General features: G+C 40.9%; 2 protein-coding genes across 2 annotated transcripts; both read right to left on the bottom strand.

Annotated features, from left to right (window-relative positions):
- Positions 1-221: 221 nt before the first annotated feature.
- On the bottom strand, positions 222-9074 carry ttc34 (tetratricopeptide repeat domain 34). The gene is made up of 8 exons (XM_041052374.1): positions 8939-9074; positions 5612-7353; positions 4905-5127; positions 3529-3721; positions 2491-2657; positions 1771-2044; positions 1404-1618; positions 222-1007 (listed from the first exon to the last, which is right to left on the bottom strand). The coding sequence occupies exons 2-8, from the start codon at positions 7309-7311 to the stop codon at positions 462-464; spliced, it is 3318 nt and encodes a 1105-aa protein (XP_040908308.1). The 5' UTR covers positions 7312-7353; positions 8939-9074; the 3' UTR covers positions 222-461.
- Positions 9075-9827: 753 nt separating this feature from the next.
- Positions 9828-22085, bottom strand: si:ch211-112c15.8 (tumor necrosis factor receptor superfamily member 25). Its single transcript, XM_041065696.1, has 10 exons — positions 21153-22085; positions 18856-18952; positions 18623-18748; positions 18261-18392; positions 18041-18089; positions 16329-16501; positions 15897-16061; positions 15485-15519; positions 15085-15193; positions 9828-11740 (listed from the first exon to the last, which is right to left on the bottom strand). Exons 1-10 carry the CDS (start codon positions 21165-21167, stop codon positions 11400-11402), a joined length of 1242 nt encoding a protein of 413 aa, XP_040921630.1. The 5' UTR covers positions 21168-22085; the 3' UTR covers positions 9828-11399.
- Positions 22086-22566: the final 481 nt, after the last annotated feature.

Genomic DNA, 22566 nt, shown 5'->3' with positions numbered 1-22566 from the left:
TGATTATCTTTATACCATATAATCATTACCATCATGTACTGTTTCCATATTCACAATAATTCAATTAGTGATGTTTCAGTTATAAGATGCATGAACCACCAAAGTTAACAGGTTCATAGAATAAGGGAAATTAAAACATTCAATAAAGTTGTGGTGTTGAAAATCTCAATGATTTCCTTACCCCTCTCATATTCAATATACTGTTGTTCTGTAATTGTAAAGATACTGAAATCTTCAACCAACACTGTTGTTAATCCTTAATTAGAACTTGGAAGACATAATATGAATCAAAGCCGTGTCCTCAGAGAACCATCGAACATCCTATAAAATAGTGGAAGATTTCTCACCAGTTCAACAGATTCTCCACAAAACAACACTTGAAGGTCCAGGCACTGGCATGGCTACATTTTATAAGCTCAGTTGGAGCTCCTGTGTCCTGTTTGATTCTCTGACTATCAACGCTAGTTCACATTGCAGGGGCTGGCCACTTCCCGTTTGACCCTTGTCCTCAGTCTACGTAGCTCTGAGTTCTCATTGTCCACAATGAGGCCACATTCAATCAACGTCCAGGCTTTAGTGAGCTGCTGCTCCCCGTAGTGCTGCAGCGCCCCCCGCAGGAAGCACTCAGCCAGACGAAGCCTCCCCAGACCAGCCTCCACACACTGGATGGTTTGGTCCCTGTGGAGCTCCAGGGCTTGAGTGAAGTCCTCCAGAGCTGCTCCTTCTCTGGAACAGAGTACCAGGCTGCGACCTCGCCGACATAAGTCCTCTGCCCAGACTTGGGGATCTTCGGAGCAGCTGGAGTCAGATCCACCGTGCTTCTGGATAACTACATCTAGGTCAGCTATGGCCCGCTCATGTAAGCCCAGCTGAGCGAGGCAGGCAGCCCGCTGGCGGAGATACTGGAGTCTGTGGTTGCCCACTGCTTGTACTGCTACAGTCAGTAGTGCAAGGGCCTGATCCCACTGCCCATCTGATGACACAGCACCGGCCTCCTGCGCTGCTGCCTGTTACATTATAAGTTCTGAATAATTCACATGCTATTTATAAATACATAAAATACTCTTTACTGACAATACTTTAGCTAGAGTAGTGAATGATACTGCTGTCCTGTCCTGTAAGTATTGTATAACTGTTCACTCATAACATCATACATTACAGATACTTTTCCATCTTCTCTGACCTTACTGTCCATTTCAAGCATTTGAAATATGCATCATCCAAGAGCACCTCCTAAACTGACGCTGGCAATTTTTTTTATCCCTGTAATCAAAATGTGTCTGCAGCTAAATGATAAAACTAATTTTCTGACAATGGTAGAATAAAAAATTCTCCCAGAACACAATTTGCCCGCAGCACTCGTTCTTCAAACTGAAACCTAAGATTCCAGCATTGAGACTTACCTGTGCAATGTGTTTTCGCTGACTGAATTGGATCAGGGCCAGCAAGAAATCTAGACTGGACGGATCTTTCTCAGTCAGTTTGCTGAGCCTGCGAGCTGCGCTGCGGTAGTTCTGTTGCCAGGCCTCCACCACACCCACCCGGGCCTGGGCCACTGCATCTCTTGGCTCCTGGCCAAACACCTGGCACAGATGAGCACCTGCAGCCTTAAAATCACCTGGAGCAGATGGACCACGACAGCAACAGCAAAAGGATTAGTATAAACAAGGAGCGCCAGCTTCCTTAGTTTTTTAGGCTGGTAACACCACACAGCCTAAACCACAATATTCCAACCAGACAATTTCCAGTGACATCAAGGTCCCATCTCACCTTTAGCTAAGAGTGTGTCCACATAGAGGAGATGCCATCGGGGGTCTCTGCAGTCAGTCCTCATCAGAGCTCCACCGATTATAAAAGCCTCTCTGAGCTGCTCTTCGTGGCAGGGGACAGCATTAGTGCCCAGGATGTCTGACAGATTGGTCCGACAGAACTGATGCAGCCAGTCACAGACAAGCTTCCGTGCCTTGTCCTTGAGTGATAGGATGTCGTTGGTGACCATGTCAGTGTTTATCTGAAGTGCTGCCAAGATATCATGAGTGCATTCCTACAGAATGGGAAAAAGGCCATTTAAATTTTATATTTATACTAAACATACGAATCTTCTACAGTGGCACCAGGCAATTTTACGTAAAATTACATCAGCCCTATCAGAAAAATTCAACTACATTTGTAAAAGAAAACAGTATCCAATAACCTGAGGACCTGTAAATCTTATTTACGCAAATTTTTCCATAGTGTAATAGTGTTTGCTTCTCTGTCAACATGAAACAATACATCTATTGCTTCTTTTTCCTGCCAATGTTGGTCATCATAAGCATAATGCTGGTATTTTACATTAAATATTGTGACTCTTGAAATTTGACTTTTCAAGCTGTTACTTTTCAGTGTAAAGCTGCTTGGTGTAGCATAAAGTTTGGACAAGGACAGAGAAAAACCAATCTGCTATATTGTACATAAGGCACATTTGCAAGTGATTCAACTCCAGAATACCTTTTGTTGATTCAGCATGAGATAGGTGAAGCCTCTCCCACAGAGGGCCTGAACGTGTTTTGGGTGCTCCTTCAGAATGGCACTGAAATCAAAGATGGCCGTCTTCCGTTGGCTCAGCAGAGCATAACACCTCGCTCTCTCCAGCAAGGAGTCTGCCGCCTCACCACCTTGAAAAACACAATTAATTCACTGGATTTATGGTATTTACTAGGGATGCACCGAAATGACAATTCTTGGCCGAAACCGAAAACCGAAAATGAGGAAACCAAGGCCGAAAACCGAAACACAGAAAGAAATTATTATGCCAATTATTAGTACCATTGCATTTATGGCTATAACTGTGTACTAACCTCACTAAAATTGCAAGGCATTGCAATTGCATAAATTAATATGAATGTTTCAAAGAATAAATCAATTACAAAATTATGAAAATATGTATTTAGCACATTCCAACAATGCACAATATAAAATAAAATTCATAATAAAATGTTTAACCTGACCCCTCTCATGTGTACATTAAATAATAATGTACAGGCCTACTGGCCTGCTGAAAGATTGTAAAATTAAATATGTTCTCTCATAAAAACACAAAGTGCATTTTAAAATTTTCTCTGCAGGACTACTACAACAAAAGTGCAAGCTCGTACTGGCCGCGGTTTTCACTTGCGTCATCACAACATCCTGTTTTGGCCATGTTGTTTCGGTGATAAAAGTCTTCGGGCCGAAAAACCAAAAATGCACTTTTGCATAGTTTCCATAGTTTCCATAGTTATACATTACAAAGCACAGATCCAAGAGAGTAGTAGCATGTATGAAAATAAGATGAAATGGCTTGTCATTGACATTGAGAGTCATGTATCTCTGCTGAACTGAAGCCAAATGTAGAAACAAAGCTTCTGTTTTGTGCCAACCCTTCTCTTTATCCCTTTAATCAATCCCCCTATCTAGATTAAAGTATTACCCACTGTTAATTAGGACAACAATCACAATCAGACCAGTACCAAACATCAGCATCTCATTAAATCAGATCCTAATCACCAGATGCCATAATAGCGATGGAGAGATAAGCCACAGCCTCCCTGACAGCGCTCTCCTCTCTCGTGCCCTCCAGGATGCGTTTTGCAGCAGAGTGGCAGTGTCCTTGCAACAGTGCACGGTCCTTCTGTTGCGCCACTGCCAGCAGGGGGCGCAAGCAGCTCGTATCACCACACTGGATGAGCTTTTTCAACAGCTGCAGGAAAAATGGAAAGGCATGAAATCTTTTTCTCACTGCAAAAGCTGTAAAGTTAAGGAATAAAGGTATTAAACTCAGTGCTGTTACTGCATTCCCTCAGAATAATGTACACTGTGAGACTGTGAGATGTTCAGTTCAGTTGATCATTTGGTATTGAAAATACACTTAATGTTTAATTATAACAATGAATACGTTTTAAAAATGAAGTATAATATGTGACAACACCCCAAGCTGTTCAAAACTTAAAAGCGACCTCGTGGCTGTTTAATGTTTTGCAAGTGACAAAAGGCAAACCCTGTCCAAATTACAATGTGACCCAAATAAAATGCCTATTTAATCTCGGAGGCCTGTGGAGGCCTGTGGAGGACGGGGGGGGAGGGGGGGGGGGGACTGTGGGGGACCGCGTATGATATTTACGTAAAAAGGAAATTCACAGCCACCCCTCTGTAAGCTATCTGTGACTAATATAAACATAGACCTGTGGGTAGGGTAACGTCACTACAGTTTTCAGTCTATTTGAAAAAAAAATCAACCCTCCAGGATGAATTATTCATCCTGGAGGGTTTTTTTTAAATGTAGTGATTAAATCGATTAATTAAAAAAAAAGAGTAAAAATGAATCAACTGACTTGTAGCTCTAAAGCTGACCATAATAGTGACAATACTGTAATTAGACTGTTTTTTAAACGGTTTGCCACGGCACCAGGTTTGTATAAAAAAGAGAGCAGATTGAGTGAATGAGAACGGCAGCGGTTTCTCAACCTAACTAGAATTTTGTTAGGTTATGGACAGTGACTGTATTGGCTATTGTCACTCAGATCCTGTATGTATTTTTAAGGTATGATCCTTTAAGCTCAAGCTACTGAAACAGGCTATACCGGAACAGTGTACTGATACGAAGGAACTTTGCAATACAATAGGTTTTCCCAAGCATTACACTCTTACTGAGCAGATAAATACTAGGCCACAGACAGCGTTTCTGCAACATTTCAATACCTTGTCACACAGAAACCTTAACTTAAATGGCATAAAATATGAAACTGTTTACAGTAAATAACTATTCTAGCGGTAATTATAGCTTTTCTAATTTGGCAGAAAGACACCCTAGATCGCCTTTGAAGAACTAATGGTGCCTCTGGGCATCATTTAGGAGTCTGCACGTAAACACCTTCTATGCGTACCTGATTGGTGTCATAAAGAAAGCCTCTATGCAACTGCAGCAGGGCGAGACGAGCAAGAATGGGTGCCCGAGGACTGGTGGGTCCGACAGAGAGCAGAAGCCGGTAGGCCTCCTCCACCCGCCCAAGCTGGTACAAGGCATCTGCTGCCAGGATCTGAGGCCCATCAGCACCTGGCTGGAGCTCCATCAGCAGCACAGCCAGGGAGTGGACACCAGCAGGAGTCCTGTCATGTAAAATGGGAAAAGGTGATACAACAAGCAATATATATTTAATTGAGAAAACATGAATGAGGACTTTCATTAGAGCAGGACTGATAAACTGAATTTTGTACTTTCATTGAGATGTTGAGCACAGAACTAAATAAATCATCTGTGAAAGTTGCATAGTCAACTTCAGATTTTAGATATGTCATGTGCCATCTGCCTTTTTCACAGCAGACATTTTGACTTGTCGTACTAAGAAAAGCACAGGCGCTACTCAGAAAATTAATAATAGCTCCATTATATTCAAGTTTCTCAGTCAGCCATATCAGTGTGAGAGACAGCCTGCATGACAAACACCAGCACCCTGAAACTGAAGCAGCTAAATGGAATTCAGTCATCATTATCTTAATTATTGACACCTGTGTGTGTCCTACTGTGACATGCCAAAATGTCTCCTGTCAAAAAGGCCTCTTGAGTAAACTGTATTTGAGACAAACATCTTACCCTGATCTGTGGCTTTCTCTCTTTGACGGGACATGCAGCTGATCCTCCTGCTGGGACTGCTCGGAGTCTTCAGTGGTTCGGGACTTGGATTTGTGCTCTTCAGTCCCCTCCAGCATGACTCGTCCCTGCTCCACTAAAACAGTAAACAGCAGCCCCCGGCAGTTCCATGGCACCAAGCAGCGAACAGTGAATGCTGCTTCCTGAGGCTGCAGCCTGCTGGCTGTCACATAGTCTAGAGCTGTGAGGTAGTTTAAGCCACCCATCATGCGCAGAAGCCCCCTGCCACAGAGCGCCCGCACACAGCTGGACGGGTGGGGGGCGCTGTGTTCGATGACACCCTGGAAGTCTTCTAATGCCCCCTTGTGGTCATCGGAGAGAAGTCTTGCATATCCATGAAGAACCTGCACTGTGTTTTGATAGCTCTGCTGACCTTGGGCGGCAACTAGCTGGCTACAGATAGAGTGGGCCTCTTTGTGTTCCCCTCTGAGGAGAAGACAGTCAGCCAGTCGTACTCGCAGCTCTCTGCCTCCCCCGTCAGGCTCCAAATGGCACAGGGTCCGTAACTGAGTGATCACAGGGTCCAGGAGCTCAACTCCTTCAGTGGACCGCAGGTCTGGGCGGATGAGGACCCTCTCTCTGAAACCACACAGGCCCCTCTCTGCCTGCTGACGGAGATGGTTGCGAGCAGCCACCCCTGTGCCATGTTCTGTGAAGAGCGTTTGGAAATGAATTCGGGCAGTGGCAGGGTGGATCTCAAATGCTTCCCCCAGATCCCCACACGCCTCCGCAGTCCGTCCTCCTGCTGAGAAAAAGGCAGCCGCTCGACTGGTTAAGAGACGAGCTCTCCTCTCAGGACTGTCTTGGAATGACTTGTCTGTAGTACAGTGGCCATGATGCAAGAGGGCAGAGTACACTTCTGCACTGTCCCCAAATCTGCCAGTCAAAAACAAATATGCTGCTTGAAGTTCCTGCACTTCTTTATTACCAGGTGAGATAGCCAGCAAAAACTCAATAATTACAGAAGAAGCCTCTACACTAAGTTTTTCACTGTCCTTTGTTGTCACTTCCCACTGGCCGTCAAACATCACGGAAGGGTGTACATGCAGTGTCTGGACAGTAAAGGCCTTCACTATTTTTGACAGGTGCTGCGCCTGCCTGGTTTTCACCAGCGTGACAATTTCAGATTTGTTACTCTGGTAAGCTTCCAGATAAAGCTTCAGCCCCTTAACACCATGAGGCTCTGCGAACAAGCAGGCTAGCGCGCGAGTTATCTCCAACACCATGCGAGTCAAACCTTCTGGATGAGGGTGTCTCTTGCTGTCAAGCAGAGCAGTGCAGCGAGCAAAAATCTCCTCGCAGCCATGCCTGCCGCTCTGAAGGAGAGACTCCATTTTGAAAATGGTGGCTGACAAGTTGTTGGGGCAGAGTGTGGACAGGAACACAGCTGCCAGACCTTTATTAAGACCCTCAGAAGGTTGGCTCTCCCCATGACTGTCAAGCCAGCCTTCCAGGGTTGAGATGACCCCAGCCAAACTGGACTTCTCTAGTTTCCGCATGTGGGACACAGTGGAGGCCGCGTGAGTCCTGAAGGCAGACATGTAGAGAGACGTGGCCCTCCCAAGCTCTCCAGCCTTAAGGAACTTGTCTCCATCCTCACAAAGCTCTGAAACATTGACTCCAGGTCGAACCACAGCAGTCATGATCAGGCAGCGGGCCCTCTGAATCTGATTTTCTCTCTTCACCTGTTCACAGTGATGAAAACATGTCTCTCACAGCAGACATTTTGACATTAACACTGGCTCTGTTCCAGTGATTATACCATGACAGTATGAAAGCATGCACAATACCAGGACCCTGAAACTCAAGCAGCTAAATGGACTTCAGCCATTAGTGATTTTATTATTTATACATGTACTTTTCCTACTGTGACGTGACATGATGTCTTCAGTGAAATAGTCCTATGGATAATGAAAAGCAGACTCCATCAGTTGAAGGATGCTGACATTTGAAAATTATTAATTGTGTGTTCAAAATTATTTTCACTGCAGATATTTGGCCCATACTGAAACTGGTGTTTTGTGATTTTGTGAGTCAAGTATGTTCGACAGATAGATATTTTATTCACCCCCTAGGGGAAATTCACAACTGTAATTGTTAAACTAATATTTTTATACAGCACTGAGCAAAAGTCTTACGCATTTTAGATGTTTTGATTCTTCAGTCATGCAATACAATCAGAGTGGTGTCTGAGCAGTCCCAAATTCATCCTGTAGCATTACAATGTCCCCAAATATACATCCAGAAACATAAAGAACTATCTTTAGCGACAAGAAGAACAAGGAGTCCTGCTACAGATGGTATGGCCTTCACAGGGTCCCTGTTATCCACTCAGTCTGGGATTACACTCGGAGACACAAGACACTGCAACAACCTAAACTCACAGAGGAACTCTGGCAAATTCTACAAGATGCTTGGAACAACATGTACCTTGAAAAACCAATTGTTCTCAACAGTATGTAGGACAATTGGTGCTTTTTTAAAGACAAAGGCTGGTCACACCAAATATTTTGTGTGGTATAGTTTTTGGGGTTTTTTCTGTTTATAGCACTTTGTATGAATTTAATTGATAAATAAAACATGTTCATGGCTTTGTTTTTGAAAGCATGCTCACTTTACTTTTAGAGCTGAAAACCTTGGCCCAATACAGTATTTTTACATTAAGCCTCCATATGAAATATTTGAGAAATTTTAGGAAGCAACTTACAGTAGCAAACTTGAAAATATTGTGTTAAATTTTAAGGACATTATCCTTATTTTTTTTCTTTTTGTGCATTACTGTGACATTGACAACAAACTTGAAAGTGAAAAACAGCCGTCAGAACTAGTATAATTAATACCTAATTTTATTCATTTATTTTGCCTGTGCGGAGGGGATTTCTGACTTTCTCTAAGACACGGCTCACCTACCTGCTACTGTGGCTTTTGTTGCGAACAGCAGAGCCGCCCCCCTAGAAAACTTGAACAAAACCGACCTAAATCCGTAACTTTGTGAAAGTCTGAATAAGGAAAACTAACGCACTGATACGGTCGGTGCCACTTGATTTTCTGTAACTGAATGTCCTGAGAACAGAGAACCTGGGCCCCGTTTCTGTAATTCAATAGCTGTCGCCTGAAAGTTGCCAAGACAACACGGTGTGTCCTATCATTCAACAAAAGCTACAGCTTTTTGGAGGTTTTTCTTTCTTTCTTTCTTTTTTTAAGTCTGTAACAGGTGGAAATACAGAGAGAAACAGTAAGAAGATAAAATAAAAAAAAACCCAAACAAACCGCAACACGCGTCACATTTCGGTAAACTCCCTCCTGCCTCCTCTGTTGTTTGGTCACTGTGAGCGAGCAGTTGTTCTCGTGAACATGGGTCCGGTTGCCAATGGAAACCACTAACGCTGGCGCTTACAGTTGTTATAGTTAGACGTTGTTTCACGGTTGAACATTTCACTTATCGCATAAAACTGGCGATAAAATATTTTCCTTTACGCAAAACCAGGTTAAACCCGGTTAGTTCTTCCATAGAAACGCTGAAGGTGTTGAAGTTGTGAAAGTGAGAGAGGTCATCCCCACAAACGCATGTTATTTTCCCCACAGAGGCAGAAAAGGTCAACTGCATTTTACTTTTTACTGTCTCATGTATATTACGTGCATGTTCATAGACATTACCCGTAAATCAAAACATTTTGGAAACTCGATATTTTATCATGTAGTAGGCTAAATAAAATGTAACCTAGTGCAGTGGCCCATATTAATAGATCAATTCTCCTACAAAAACTTCCACATGGGAAATATTCTTAAACAGTGGACTGATTGAAAAGTCCAGTACAGTTGTAAAAATGACCTTCATCATCACAGCTCCTCGGCAACATATCACCATGTCTTTGTACTATGAAAAATAAATAGATAAATAAATAATATTTATCTATGCAACTATGATAAATATCTGTCTGTACGGGATCTATTCTTTTTTCTATCCAGGGGATATGGACAATGGAGGACGACTGTTCTTTGTGCTGAAGCAGAATTTGCAATTCATGAGACTGGTCTAATCCTCAAGAATAAAAGCTCCTCACTCACCCTGCCTACCCTTTGTACGGGGTCCTGTGCACACAACTGCACACCAGCAGCTGCTGTTCAAACACACAGCCAACACTCCCACCTTGTGGCAAAGCGTTTTTATTCACGACACACTGCAAAATGTCACTTTGACCATATATTTGTACCATAGGTGACTCCATAGGATAAAACTCGTATACTCGTATGATAATCCACTCCCTGAGCTTTGTAACAAAGTACACAAGCATCAGTTAGTACTTTCAGAAAATGAAAAACAATAATTCCAAAATATTTACATACACGTGCCTCAAGGCCAAAAAACCACAGACCTATATTCATTTTAAAACATTCATTAATAAACTTCATGATTGGAAAGTCCAACTGTCACTAACTGACCTTACACACAAAAACTCTCAAAATGAGATACAGCAACAACACCAGAGGAAACCATCAGGTTAGATGGAATATGTGTGGTGAGGAAAAACCCAGCCTTCTGCGCCTTGTCACCATTTCTTTGCAGGAAACTGAAAATCTGACATCCTGTGGGGACTTCAGTTTTCTTCCCTTGCAACGGTGCCCAACAAGAATCACTGGCTGAGTTGTTACATCAGAGTTTCATGTCAAACGGGATGACTTGAAACGGAGATGTCAGACATGTTGAAAGGATCTCTAGCAGTGCAATACATCATAGATGTACACTGAAATGTTCACACAGTTTAAATACTTAAACGGAACAGGAGCCTTTACTTGGACTAGTAACCTGCTTTAAAAAAATAAATAAATAGGTCAGCACCCATTTCTAGAGGTAAAATAATATTGTTGTTTACTGTCGGCCACTTCTTCAAAATTCAAACATTTTTTTTCTTCATTTTAAGCACAACCTGCTTACCTCTCGTCCACACACACAGTCACAGAGTTACACATATTTACATTTCAGCACTGTGCTCTAAAACCACAGCCCCCACAGTTGGCTTACGTGAGAAGCTAAAGGTTAAGTGGTGTTTGACAGTAGTAGTAGTTTTGACAGATTAGCTCAGGGAAGGGGACTTTTCTTGATTCTTAATTTTCATTTATTTATTTATTTTCTCCACATACATACTAGAGCGCGGCCTGAGTATTAACAGGCATGATGTCTTTCTTTAAAATGCTACTGTTTGTTTTGTCACATTCATTTGAAGAAGCTACTTAAGGATCCGAGCTCCAGTTCTGCAGCTGATTCGGTGCTGCAATATATCTATTCGTTTTTCGATATGTACACCCTGCATTTTTCGTGTCAGTCTGGATGTAAAATAAATCTCGATTCAACAAACGGTTGAGCTTTAGTCTATAAAGGTCAAACATAATAAACACATATCTGGAGTGCATCTGATGATCTTTATCCACTAAAAGAGGTTGGAAAAGAGAAAATAATCCAATTGCAGTTGGATCTATCTGGGGCTCCACAGTGCTCTGTAATGCCATTTGACTCTTAGTTAGACTATTGCATGTATCTGCATAGCTAGGTATGGTTTATTCATGACATCATTGCTGTTTTCTGTGGTTGTACCACGTAGTAGCTACAGTTAGTGATGTCCTTTCCAGGAACTTGAAGCTTCTAGTCTTAACACCACGATATTTATGTCTGCAGTTGCAGCCTCAGGTGTCCTGCATCGCTTCCACTGAAACCACAGTTTGTATTGTAACTTCAGCAGGCTGCAAAACCTTGCTTAGGTTCAGACCTCCACTGCAGCTTCTCCAGGTTTTCTTGCAGAAGCTGAGCACAGCCGGATAAATCCATGTAGTGCAAGGCCGAGAAGACGTCGTCCAGGCTCGCGGAAGAGCGCTGGCTCCATAGCCTCAGCATCTGGTACTGTCTCTCCATGGAGCCCAGGCCCAAACCAGCCTCCAGCTCCACCCGCTCCAGCTGCTGATCAGCCACCGAGAGCAGACGCAAGAACTCCTTCCACCTACGCAAGGGCACCTCCTTGATGATCGCATAGAGGACAATGGCGGGCCAGTGCTCTGATTGGTCATCTTGTCTGGCAGCTGGAAGGAAAGAATCAGAGATGATCAGAGGACACACACCATGCAAAAAGTAAAAATGCAGTTGTGGATCAACTGCAAGAGTGTGCTATCTGCCCAGTGTGCAACTGCTTAACTACTTTCAGATAAAACTTTTTTTTGTGTTTTGGAATGTCTCTTTTCTCCTTTTGTGATTCAATGCACAACTTCATGTGTTTTTCAAGATACAGTATAAACTAAAAGTCATCAAAATCCAGAAACTATGCAGAAGCATTTGAGCCGACGATGTGAGGAGACCATCCCTGCGCTGACTACAATGCCCAGATGTTTAAGGAACTCACTGAGCGTTTACCAAAAATGAAACTACATACTGTATTTGTGAGCTGTTTTTTTAAGTTAATACAGTGTTGGTTTTGCCCCTTCTGTGGGGTTTGCTGACATTAACGAACATATAGAAGAATAAAAGTCTTATCCTGTAATGATTTCTGGTGGGGATTTTCTAAACAGGGCAACAAAGACTGAATCATGCATGGGGAAAAACAGCTGCTGTACTGCAACCCGTGGAAAGATTCTTAACTGCCATCTGTATGTGTGGTACATGGAAAATCTTTCTCACTCTGCATAAAAATGATGTAAAATGTAAAATAATACATAAAGCAGGCAAACAGTCAAGTCACTAATAGAGCAATATAATGATACAGAATACAGTGAAACAGACAGTTGTCACTTAGTATTAGGTGACCTGGGTGCAGGCGTGTTGTGATGCGCCTACCCAATAAAATTCCCCAACATACAGTAAAGGGTAAAAACAAACCAGACTACCACCCAATCCCCAATTTATAAAGGGAGTAGACAACATAATTCTCACCACAATGGCAACAGCACTATAACCACAAGGGGGGTTTTCAGCTCAACCACAAATGAACAACACAACAACATGACATTACAAATGACACAGGAAATGCAGTTGTGCTGAAGGCCTTCCTAAAAGCTTTAATGAAAGACTTTTTCTTTCTTTCTTTCTTTCTTTCTTTTTTTTTTTTTTTTTTTTACTGAGTCTCATCAGGGGACACAGGGCTGTCTGTGAAGACACATTCAAACTGTGTTAATCTGAGTGAAGCGCAGTAGGAAACCAAGTCTGATGGATTCTGAGAATGAGTAAATGAAAGGTACAGAAGCAGCGGAAAATGTATGTGGCTTCATCAACCTTTTTGTGCTCTGTACTCTATAAATAACATCTGAATATGTGTGGATGTTGAAGATTTCACAGGAGTTAAAACATGATGCACAAGGATGCAAATTCACAGCTAACAGTGGCATGCCCTCACTATCTGATTTGTCATTTCCCCTAATGTCGATTTGCTGACTGACTGAAAAGTGAGGGCGGCCTGTTTCCCAGTTTCCTCCTCCACTCTGTGGGCCACATGGTTGATCACTGATAAATACTGTGCTGAACAAGCAAAGTTGAAAAGGCTGCTGCTCTGAGTGCAAAAACACCACAGCATCAGATAGAAAACTACACCAGCAATCACATGATTAAAATATCATCATAGCATTCTGCTTTTTTGTTTTGTTTTGTTTTGTTTTGTTTTGTTTTGTTTTGTTTTGTTTTGTTTTGTTTTGTTTTTCTTTGCATGACATTTGGCACTAGTGGTATACTGCCTTGTGATGTCACCTTTCAATCAGACAACCAGATAAGCTCAAGTCTTTGCGTATGCAAGCATCCTCTCTGCTGAATACAGGGGATGTTGGAGAATACTAATACTTTAGATGATGAATAATACTGACTCTAAAGTTGATGCTGGGATTTCTAGTTTATTTGAAGTTCTTGAGTGTTTCATTTAAGGTAAAATTTCAGTTTTAGAACATTATTTACCAACCTAGGCCCTCTTTTTCAACTGGTTTTGTCAAAGGAATTTCAGAGCTTCTGTTTCATATTGTTCCCAGTTATTCACCCAGTGCCCAATAGATAATGTGTCATCTAAGTATTAATTTGCGCTTCTTGGACCATATTTGAGATACAGTACATACTTAATGTTAACTTGTGAAATCTACATTTTCCATTTAAAGTAGCTTACTCTGGAATGGGTGATGGCCCATTGTCTACCATCAAATATTGTGCACCATGAATATGTTTGAACCTGATCATAAATGCATTTTACTCCATACTGTGCTCTACTGTTCATTGTAAAAATAACTCCCTACATCTGTTGCCAAAGTGACACCTTTTGTGCACTTCTATCACTTTTCAAAAAGCTTTGAACGCTGACTCAGGACGCTCGCATGCTATAGATAATGGGTTAAACAAAGATTCAAGCCTCACTTCACATGAAGTCCAAGTTTATTTAAACATGAGAGTAAAGAGTTTATGATGTGTTTTTGCATACAGATTCTTCAGCTTCTCTCATCCAGTTGCTATATCACAACTATCATTATGCAGCATTGATAACTTCATGGGAGAACCTGAAAAAGTGAAAAACACTGTTCCATAAAACACTTCTATTTCCATGTTTGAGTAAAAATGATGTTGTGTGATATGCAGTGTGACTTGAAACTTTGCAGGAGCAACTTTGTGACTCAGAGCGTAACAGAAAAATGCATTTATCTCTGTTGTGTAGAAGGAAACAACGTTTTGTGGTTTTATGTTAAAGTATTTAAGCAATATCAGCACTGAGGGATTTTCTTTTACCCCTAAGTGACCAAATATGAGACAGATGTGACCTTAGACATTTAAATCCCCCAAAACAAATGAATCCAGGCTTTCTCAAATTTCTTGACTTGATAATCAACTTGTCCTCTACTAACCCATGCCACAACTTTATTTCCACTTTTTCTAATTAAGACTTTTCTTGACAGCAGTTCTTGTGGGATCATAAAGATAAGCTTGATCATCTCTCCCCATGTTGTCCTCCATCCTTTGAATCACCAGTTTCTCTTCACTCCTGGGGCAGTTCAGGCCCACTTCTAAAAGTGTTGCTTGACACCTCAGTTTCAAAACTGCTCTGCTTATCAAGTGATGATTTTGTTACAGCTTGGTTCAAAATAGATCATAGCACCTCTGAGCTGTCTTTGATACATGCTTTCCTTCTTTATTGCTATCCCATGACTCTATTGGCATTATGTTTGTAGTAGTAGTAATAGTTCTAGTGCCAGTAGGTGACTTCTTATTTCCCATTAAAAAGGGTGAAGGGAAAATAAAATTTTATATGTTGTATATATTTTATATGTATATCTGTTTTACCCTACAATGCAATGCAAGCTTCTACTGAAGATATCTTAAAATAATTAATTAATCTAAATGTCATCAAACTAATATAATGAACAAAAAGCCAGAGTCTCATATCTGGGAATCATATACTGAATCTTACCTTTGTGTTCAGCATTTGGCAGCCGAGGACAGATTTGGGCTGAATCTTGCGGTGTGGCTGGACTCTGGCTAAGAACCATCATGGGAGTTTCCTCAGATATGTGCAAAGTCTTGAAAGGACAAACAAGAAAGAGAAAGTAAATGTCTGCTTTGCAGCCAACTCTTTAAAATTTTAGAAAGAAATTTGTGAAATTCTTCAGCTTTCCTAAAACACCAGTAAGTTATCATCATTTATTGCTCTAATTTAATTTCCAAGTGTGAACAGCAGTCCACATTTGCTCTTATTGACCTTTACATGTTTTTTTTTCTCTCTCTTCAAAAGGTCCTCTGACTGTCCACCTACAGTACTGCTCCAAGCTAGATTTTTATCTGAAAGAGAACACATGAAACTGAACACAAACCTGCGTGGTTGGGCTGCTCACTTGATGATTGATGTCTGTTTGGGAGGAAAGCAGATATTATCAAGCTTCCTGCTTGAACACGTTCAGTTGGGAAAGTACAAATAAGAAACTCAGCTACATTTCTGTGAAAAGATATTTTTTGTTTAAAACCGCAAAACACTGTCTCTTTAGGTTGCATTTAATACATGCAGTTTAACTACCACCTGACTGAAGTGCCAATGTGTAGCCACTCATGTTACTCACAGCTCCATTGTCTATGCCAAACTGAAATTACCTCATTTTGTGGTTGTCAGCACTTGTAAATGTGTCATTACAAAACAAAACAAAACAGAACTCAAATTCTTTTTTTTCTTTTACAGTTCTTGAGTAAATTTACTTTCATTCCTTTCATTTACATTCCATCACTGGTTACCGTTGAAATTGGGTTCCTCAGCATGTGGCTCCACGCCTTTGTCCATGCTCCAGCAGGGACAAATTTTTCCTGGATGGTTCCTGGTGAAGACCAGCAGGAGCCAAAAGAGCAGCACAAATATCACCACAACCACCCCGAGAACCAGCCAGGGAATATAGTTCAGTGCTGCGGACACAAAGATACACTGACATAACTCCACCACTTATCAAGTCTAGCATACAGGAATACTGTCTGAAAACCTGCGATGCTGAAAATTTGAATGATCCCCCAGATAACCAAACAAAAAAGGGGTAATGACCACGGTCTCTTAAACTTTCTAAAAAATCCACAGCTAATGTGAGTGTAAACTACATTGGCCGTATGGGTCATAAAAGCACAGACCAGTGTGTTCTTCTGTATACTATTAAAATACAGTATACAGTTAATACTAACTGTTAGGCGAGATTGGTTCTATAACAGGACTCAAATGTGTTGCTCTTGCTGTAGCTGAAGCTGCCACAGTCACATGTTTAGTTAATACACTTGTAGATGGAGGCGTAGTTGGAGGTGGAACTGTAGTTGCGTTACATCTCCTCTTGCATTCTGGGTACTTCAGACACTCAGCCCTGAAAAAAAGGAGCGATTAATGTTGGCAGTGCTGGGATCTCACCGCATATTTATCCATACTTTAAAGGGCGCGTTCACAATTTTTAAAACCTCAATACAACACTCACATGACCTTGTGAACACTGAAATTGTTTTTGCTTGCTGTAATCATTCCTCTATTCCACATTGGCCATTAAAAGATTCAATTCTAAGGTGATTTCATTGTAAGTAATGGGGGACAAAGCTCACAAGTTGCTGAAGCTAATGTGAGGTTTCAGCAGTCTGAGTTTGTCAAATCAAGTTGGTATCTTCAAAAGTTACAGCCTTTTCAGTATGAACGTCCTTCTTTGTGTTTGTCTGGACAGTGTCTGCCTGTAGGATACTACAGTAACACAAAGAGTTTATTTTGAACTAAAACAACTGTAACTTTGGAGGACACCCATCTGAATTGCCTAACTTGGATGGCTGAAGCCTGATATTAGCTTCAGGTATACTTCTATGTTTTTGTCCTTCATCACTTATACTGAAATCACAATAAGAGAGGGGTCTAACAGCCAGTATGAACAGACGGAGGGATTACAGCAAGCGAAAGCTGTTTCAGTGTTCATATGCACACCTGACTGTTGTTTTAAGACTTTTGAATTTTGAACCCGTTCTATAACATTAATTTTTATAACAGCAAATGTGAGCGCATAACAAACAATAACTATTTTAGTAGTACAGCTACACAAACAGTTTTAACAAAACTTTCGCATTGAGACTTTTACAATCCACAGCCCCACTATTCAGCGCAGTTAGTGCTGGGGCCCCAATGAAACCACAGAAATTTCCACCCCTCTGACGAAAGTCAACACACACCGTGGCCTTAAATCATACTGCATTTGATTTGACCTTTTCACGTCAAGGCTGAAAGACAGGTTTCTAAAAATGTCTATTTGTGTCTTCAAATGTTTTGTTTTTTTCCACCAAACCGTCAAAAACCTAAAGAAATTTACTCATGAAAGAAGAAATTGGTAATATTTCAGAAGCCAGAGTCAACAAATAGTTGCCAGTTTTGCTGGATTAAACATTAAGCTACTGGGACAATTGATTATCAAAATTGTTGCTGATCAATTTTCTGTCACTTGACTAACAGATTGACTGACTAATTATTTTAGTCAAGTAAACATCACAAAGAAGACGATACACACAAACACACTGTATACACACGTGCACAATTAAAATCTGTCTGCTCCAATACCAAAGTAATAAGATGATAGAGGCCTCTTCATGTACATAGAATTCATAAGTCATAAAATTATCCAGAGGAAGCAATTATCCTAGAAAATACTACAGAGAACAAAGTAAATGTAGCAACTAAGAAAAACAGAAAGATATGATAGAGATAGTGACGATATACATCAAACAGCCAAAAAAGTGTTAAATGGCAAAAACATACTGTAGCTGCAAAGAGCCAAATTAATACAATTTGGCTCTTTGCAACCCACTCAAAAGCAAAAAAAGAAAGGGAACAAAAACTAAACACTGGTTTTTATCTGTCTTATTGTAAAATCTCCCACCTTTGGCAGGGTTGGCATCTCCGTTCGTAGTCAGGATGACCAGAGCGCTCTGAAAAATACGCAGCCGATTATGAGAACTCAAAAAAAAAAAAAACTATATGGCTTCCTTTTGAGATTGTTTATGTCATATAAAATAACCCAGATAACCCAGAATATGAATCAATATGGCAGTTGTACATACCAGTCTAACACTTCCACTTCCTCCACTGACTTCACTCACCTTCACATTTTTCACATTTGCATTTCTCGCAGAGCTTTGAAGTGATAGTCGAGCCTGCATTGTAGAATCCTTCTTTACAGTCACATTCCACATCGCTATTAAAGGAGCAGGGTCTTATCACCACCTCAAGAGCTGGGGGGGAAAAAAACAGTGTTTCTGTGTTCAGCATAAACACACAGTCCTGACAAGATGCTCTCAGGATAAAGTCGGGAAAGCATGACTCAATCATTATTTTCATCAATTTTCACATTGCTTCAGTTGGCCCAAGGCTAATTTTTCAAAAGTTTACACAAAATCCCACAAGCTGAAAGCATGTGTTTCTATCACCCAAACCAAGTAATGTATTCAAACAAGATACTTACAACCACATGTTTGACACCTGTGGCACTTCTCTATATGGTTTTCTATCTCTGTGTATGTGTTATTATCACATTTTTTACATTTGTACTTTGCAGCAGGATCATTACAGTCACCAACTTTGTGATATCCTGGAATACAGCGGGGACAAAGAAAAAGAGAATAGATCAACATGCAATGATTTCACTATAACTGTACAACACAAGGCCAATGCATACAGATGCTTCTTATAACTTACCAGCTGGGCACAATTTATAACATGAATTACTGGTTTGTTCTGTCACCTTTGTGTAACTCTGTCCACTGGAAAGGAAGGCAAGTATCAGCGGGAAAACCTGAAACACAAAAACGAGGTTTGATGATCTGAGATACAGTGTCAAAAGGGAGAAGCTCACAACTGGTGTGACACTTTGACGCTACAGCTGCCACACAAAAAGCGACACAGGCATCTTTTGCTTTTTCATTTTCACACCTTCAATATCAGGCAGTCCTTCTGCTTATTAAATAAGTACATTCGAAACATTTCTATGGAATTTTCATCTTATGTATTACAACAGAAACACTTCCCCATATCTGTACCACTCGTAAACACTTACTATCAAGCGACAACAAAAAGAAAGACAGAAAACAAAGAAACCATTCATTGTGATACCATACACATCAGTGGATATTTGTCCAATTTTGATAACAGAACAGAAAAGGTTGCCAGCTGAGCCAAATATGTAAGTAGTTTGTTTTATGCATTTTAGCTGTTTGAGTTTTTTTATTCTCTTCCATTTGAAGAGAATCAGTTGATAAGCAAGCGCTAGAGATAGGACCACAACTGTAGTTTAGTTACCAGTGATCATGACATCATCTGGGACCACCCTCAATGTGGCCACCAGAGGGTTGGGATTAACATAGTGCCACATACATGCAAGTGTTGCTCGGATGGAGCCTGTGAAGTACTCTAACATTGGAAGTTCAAGCCTGAGGCATACTGATGAGGAATGAACTTGCCCAATTACTAGACCAATATTTGTGAGTTCCTCTTTCCATTGCATTTTGATGTGATCAAAGGGGGGAGGTGCACTTGTATGAACAATCCTGAATAAAATAGACGCCAAACACTTTTGCAGTGGTTCAGTTTCCAAGCATTGTTTTTTAAAACATCTAACCTGTAGGTATCAGAAGACATTAGGCTGATGAATGCCAAACTCTGTCTGCAATTGCTTGAATGAAACAAAGCTGCTCTCTCTAAAAGAGGTACCTCACACGGGTGGCGCATTTTCAGTTGGAACACTGAGTCAACGAGGGAAGCTGTGAACCAGAGCTTTAACAAAAAGAGGAACCATGAGAAAGTCCTGTTCACAATCAAACTGAACACTTAATCATCCCCAAATCATAAGCGCCCCACAGACCACAGGACTATTTGTAAAAAGGTGCTTGCTCAGATCAGTGATACCAGGCTGTGGGAGTGTTGTTCCATGTTTGTCCATGAACTAGGTTCTTCATCCCCCTTCTCCTGGACCCAAAACACCAGTTTATGGACATTGGCTGCCCAACGACAATTCATATTACATTTTGGCAGAGGCAACCTTCCATCCTTTCTCAGCATTTTTTAAAATGTATTTTATATATTTAATTCCAAATGTGTGTTACTTTAACTCCTTGAAAAAAATGGCCTCTGTATTAGTATTTGCTACAGAGTTAATTCACCCAGCCAGCAGCCCGGATCTCGTTTAGCTTTATCCAGGGCTTTTTTCAAATTATTGTGAAACAAATACCTGGATCTTTTGGTCACAGACACACCTACATGTACACATATTAGAGCTGAAATTCTTAGTTTATTAACTAATTATTGACAGCATTGATTGACAGCAAATTAGTCAGCAACTATTTTGATAACCAAATAAATGGTAGGAACTCAGTCTCTCAGATTAAGTTTATTCTAGTTTGACTGAAACTGAATATCTTTGGGGAAAACAAGACATGTGAAGATGTCACCTTGGACTCTGGGAACTTCTGATGGGCATTTTTGTTTTACTATTTGCTGACATTCTACAGACCAAACCATTAATCAAGAAAATAATTAGTAGCGTAAACAAAAAATGTAAAGATCTAGTTAGTTATAGCCCTAGTTAATTTACTAGCTCATTAAACGTGTTGTTAAAAGCGGTACAAGACTGTGACAAAGAGCCCCATTAATCAAGAGACCCTCCCCATTTCATCTCATTCAAATGTAACTTTACGTCTCCTGTCATCAACACTACAAGCTTGATGTTTTGCTGCAATTGATGTTCAGCCTGTTGTTGTTAATTCACCCAAGAATACAGAAATGAAAAGTTCTTAAAAAGAAAAACAATCCCTTTAACCAGCCTTGTGTCTCATTAGTCATTACTGTACGTGTGTTTGGTCGCTTTTGTGGTAACAGCAATACTGTGACAATAGTTCCTGTAACGATGAATAACTAAGTTAAAGCGCTGTTGAAATTGAACACACAGATGATCTACATACAAAAACTGAAAAAAAACTACAAAAACTTGGTTAACTTACCAAGACAAAGTCCATGTTAGAAGAGTTTGCAGATGAGTGTTGGCTTCACTCGTGAAAAAAAATAAAAAATCAGTATCACAGCACAGTTATCAGCAGGAGAGGATGCCACGAAATTCACCTAAAGCGTGAGGCATTCTGACGTTCAGTCTTTTGTGGCTTTCCTCTGAAACTGAGTCAAATAAAGTGTTGTGTATGTGCTTTGACTGTTTATAGGTCAGAACTGTCAGTTCTTTGGAGTCTTATGAGAAATGCTGCCAGAAACAGGAAACACAATGAAATCACCCCCTCCGCAACACACAGTGACACGAGGATTGGTGGCAACGTCACAGTTCCTCCCCCTGATTTTTCCCTATACTTTCACTAATGTGGTTCAGACTAAAGGTCTGGTGACATACACGGGAACAATTCATGAGTCGGATACAGGGTACGTGATGGGTGTACATGGTGGTGGTTGTCACAATCGTGGCATGTCAATTTATTCCTTGCTTTCATGGTATTTCCCTTTCCCTTGTGTCTCCTGTGCTCCCCAGTCTGTCGCCCTGCCTGTATCGGTGTCTGTGTTGTGACCATGGCGCCGCTCTCCGTCTCCAGGCTCGCTGATCAGCCTGCACACCTGAAATCCATTCACTCATCAACCCCAGCTTCTTCATCCACTCGTCCCCCAGGTTGTTGTTTCAGCCAGCTTGGTGGTGCATGTCCAGAGGCCACTTACAATTGTACATTTCTAAGTTTTGTCTCGCATGTTACCTCATAGATTAATCCTTTCCTCCCTGTGCCACAGGATCATCACATGCCTGCCTGCTTCCCTGCTCGTCTCCATGCTTGTCGATCAGACATCCAGCCATGCTCACAACTGCCATTATCCCAACTCTGCTCTGCTTCCCCAGCAGCTGGCTCCCCTCAGTCCTCTGCCTTCAACTGACGTAAACTGTAGTTCTGTGTTGCTTCAATTCAGGAGGACAGACTGAAAGCAAAAGATACAAATTTAGTACAGTGAAATATGGTCATTGAAATACTGTTGAAACAACATTGTGTGAAGGTTTAGCTCAGTTGTGTGTGGACACAATAATTATACATGCTGTGTGTTGCCCAGGCATTTAAAGATTCTCACTTTTCAACCATATTTTGCCAGGTTTTGGAGGCCCATGACCATGTTATTAGCCTGTTTATGTCGTCTGAATAATGTATTTACTGTTGTAATAATATTTTTTATGCTGCCTTCTTAGCAAGGTCTCTTTTAAAAAAATGAGAGTTTTACCCAGTGAAGGTAAATCTGCAAAAGGTAACTGAACTACTGGGGAGTTCATTCAGAAATTTTGGTTGGGATACAGGTGAATGTAAGTTTTGGAGTACTCTTCTTCTTTTCCTCAACTTCATTTTAGAAATGTAGTTTTACTTCCACATTTATCTTACT

The sequence above is a fragment of the Toxotes jaculatrix genome, chromosome 2 (assembly GCF_017976425.1).
Source record: "Toxotes jaculatrix isolate fToxJac2 chromosome 2, fToxJac2.pri, whole genome shotgun sequence".
NCBI classification, from domain to species: domain Eukaryota; kingdom Metazoa; phylum Chordata; class Actinopteri; family Toxotidae; genus Toxotes; species Toxotes jaculatrix.
This window is presented reverse-complemented; position numbering and strand designations above follow the sequence as displayed.

Excerpts from the sequence above, each read along its gene's own strand:
- ttc34 (XM_041052374.1), bottom strand. The coding sequence starts at position 7,311 with ATGACTGCTGTGGTTCGACCTGGAGTCAATGTTTCAGAGCTTTGTGAG. Across the intron at positions 5,128-5,611 it reads AGAGAAAGCCACAGATCAGG|GACTCCTGCTGGTGTCCACT; the intron begins GTAAGATGTTTG and ends TTTACATGACAG. Across the intron at positions 1,619-1,770 it reads GGACACACTCTTAGCTAAAG|GTGATTTTAAGGCTGCAGGT; the intron begins GTGAGATGGGAC and ends CATCTGCTCCAG.
- si:ch211-112c15.8 (XM_041065696.1), bottom strand. Across the intron at positions 18,749-18,855 it reads TTATAAATTGTGCCCAGCTG|GATATCACAAAGTTGGTGAC; the intron begins GTAAGTTATAAG and ends GCTGTATTCCAG. Across the intron at positions 16,502-18,040 it reads AGATGCCAACCCTGCCAAAG|GGCTGAGTGTCTGAAGTACC; the intron begins GTGGGAGATTTT and ends CCTTTTTTTCAG.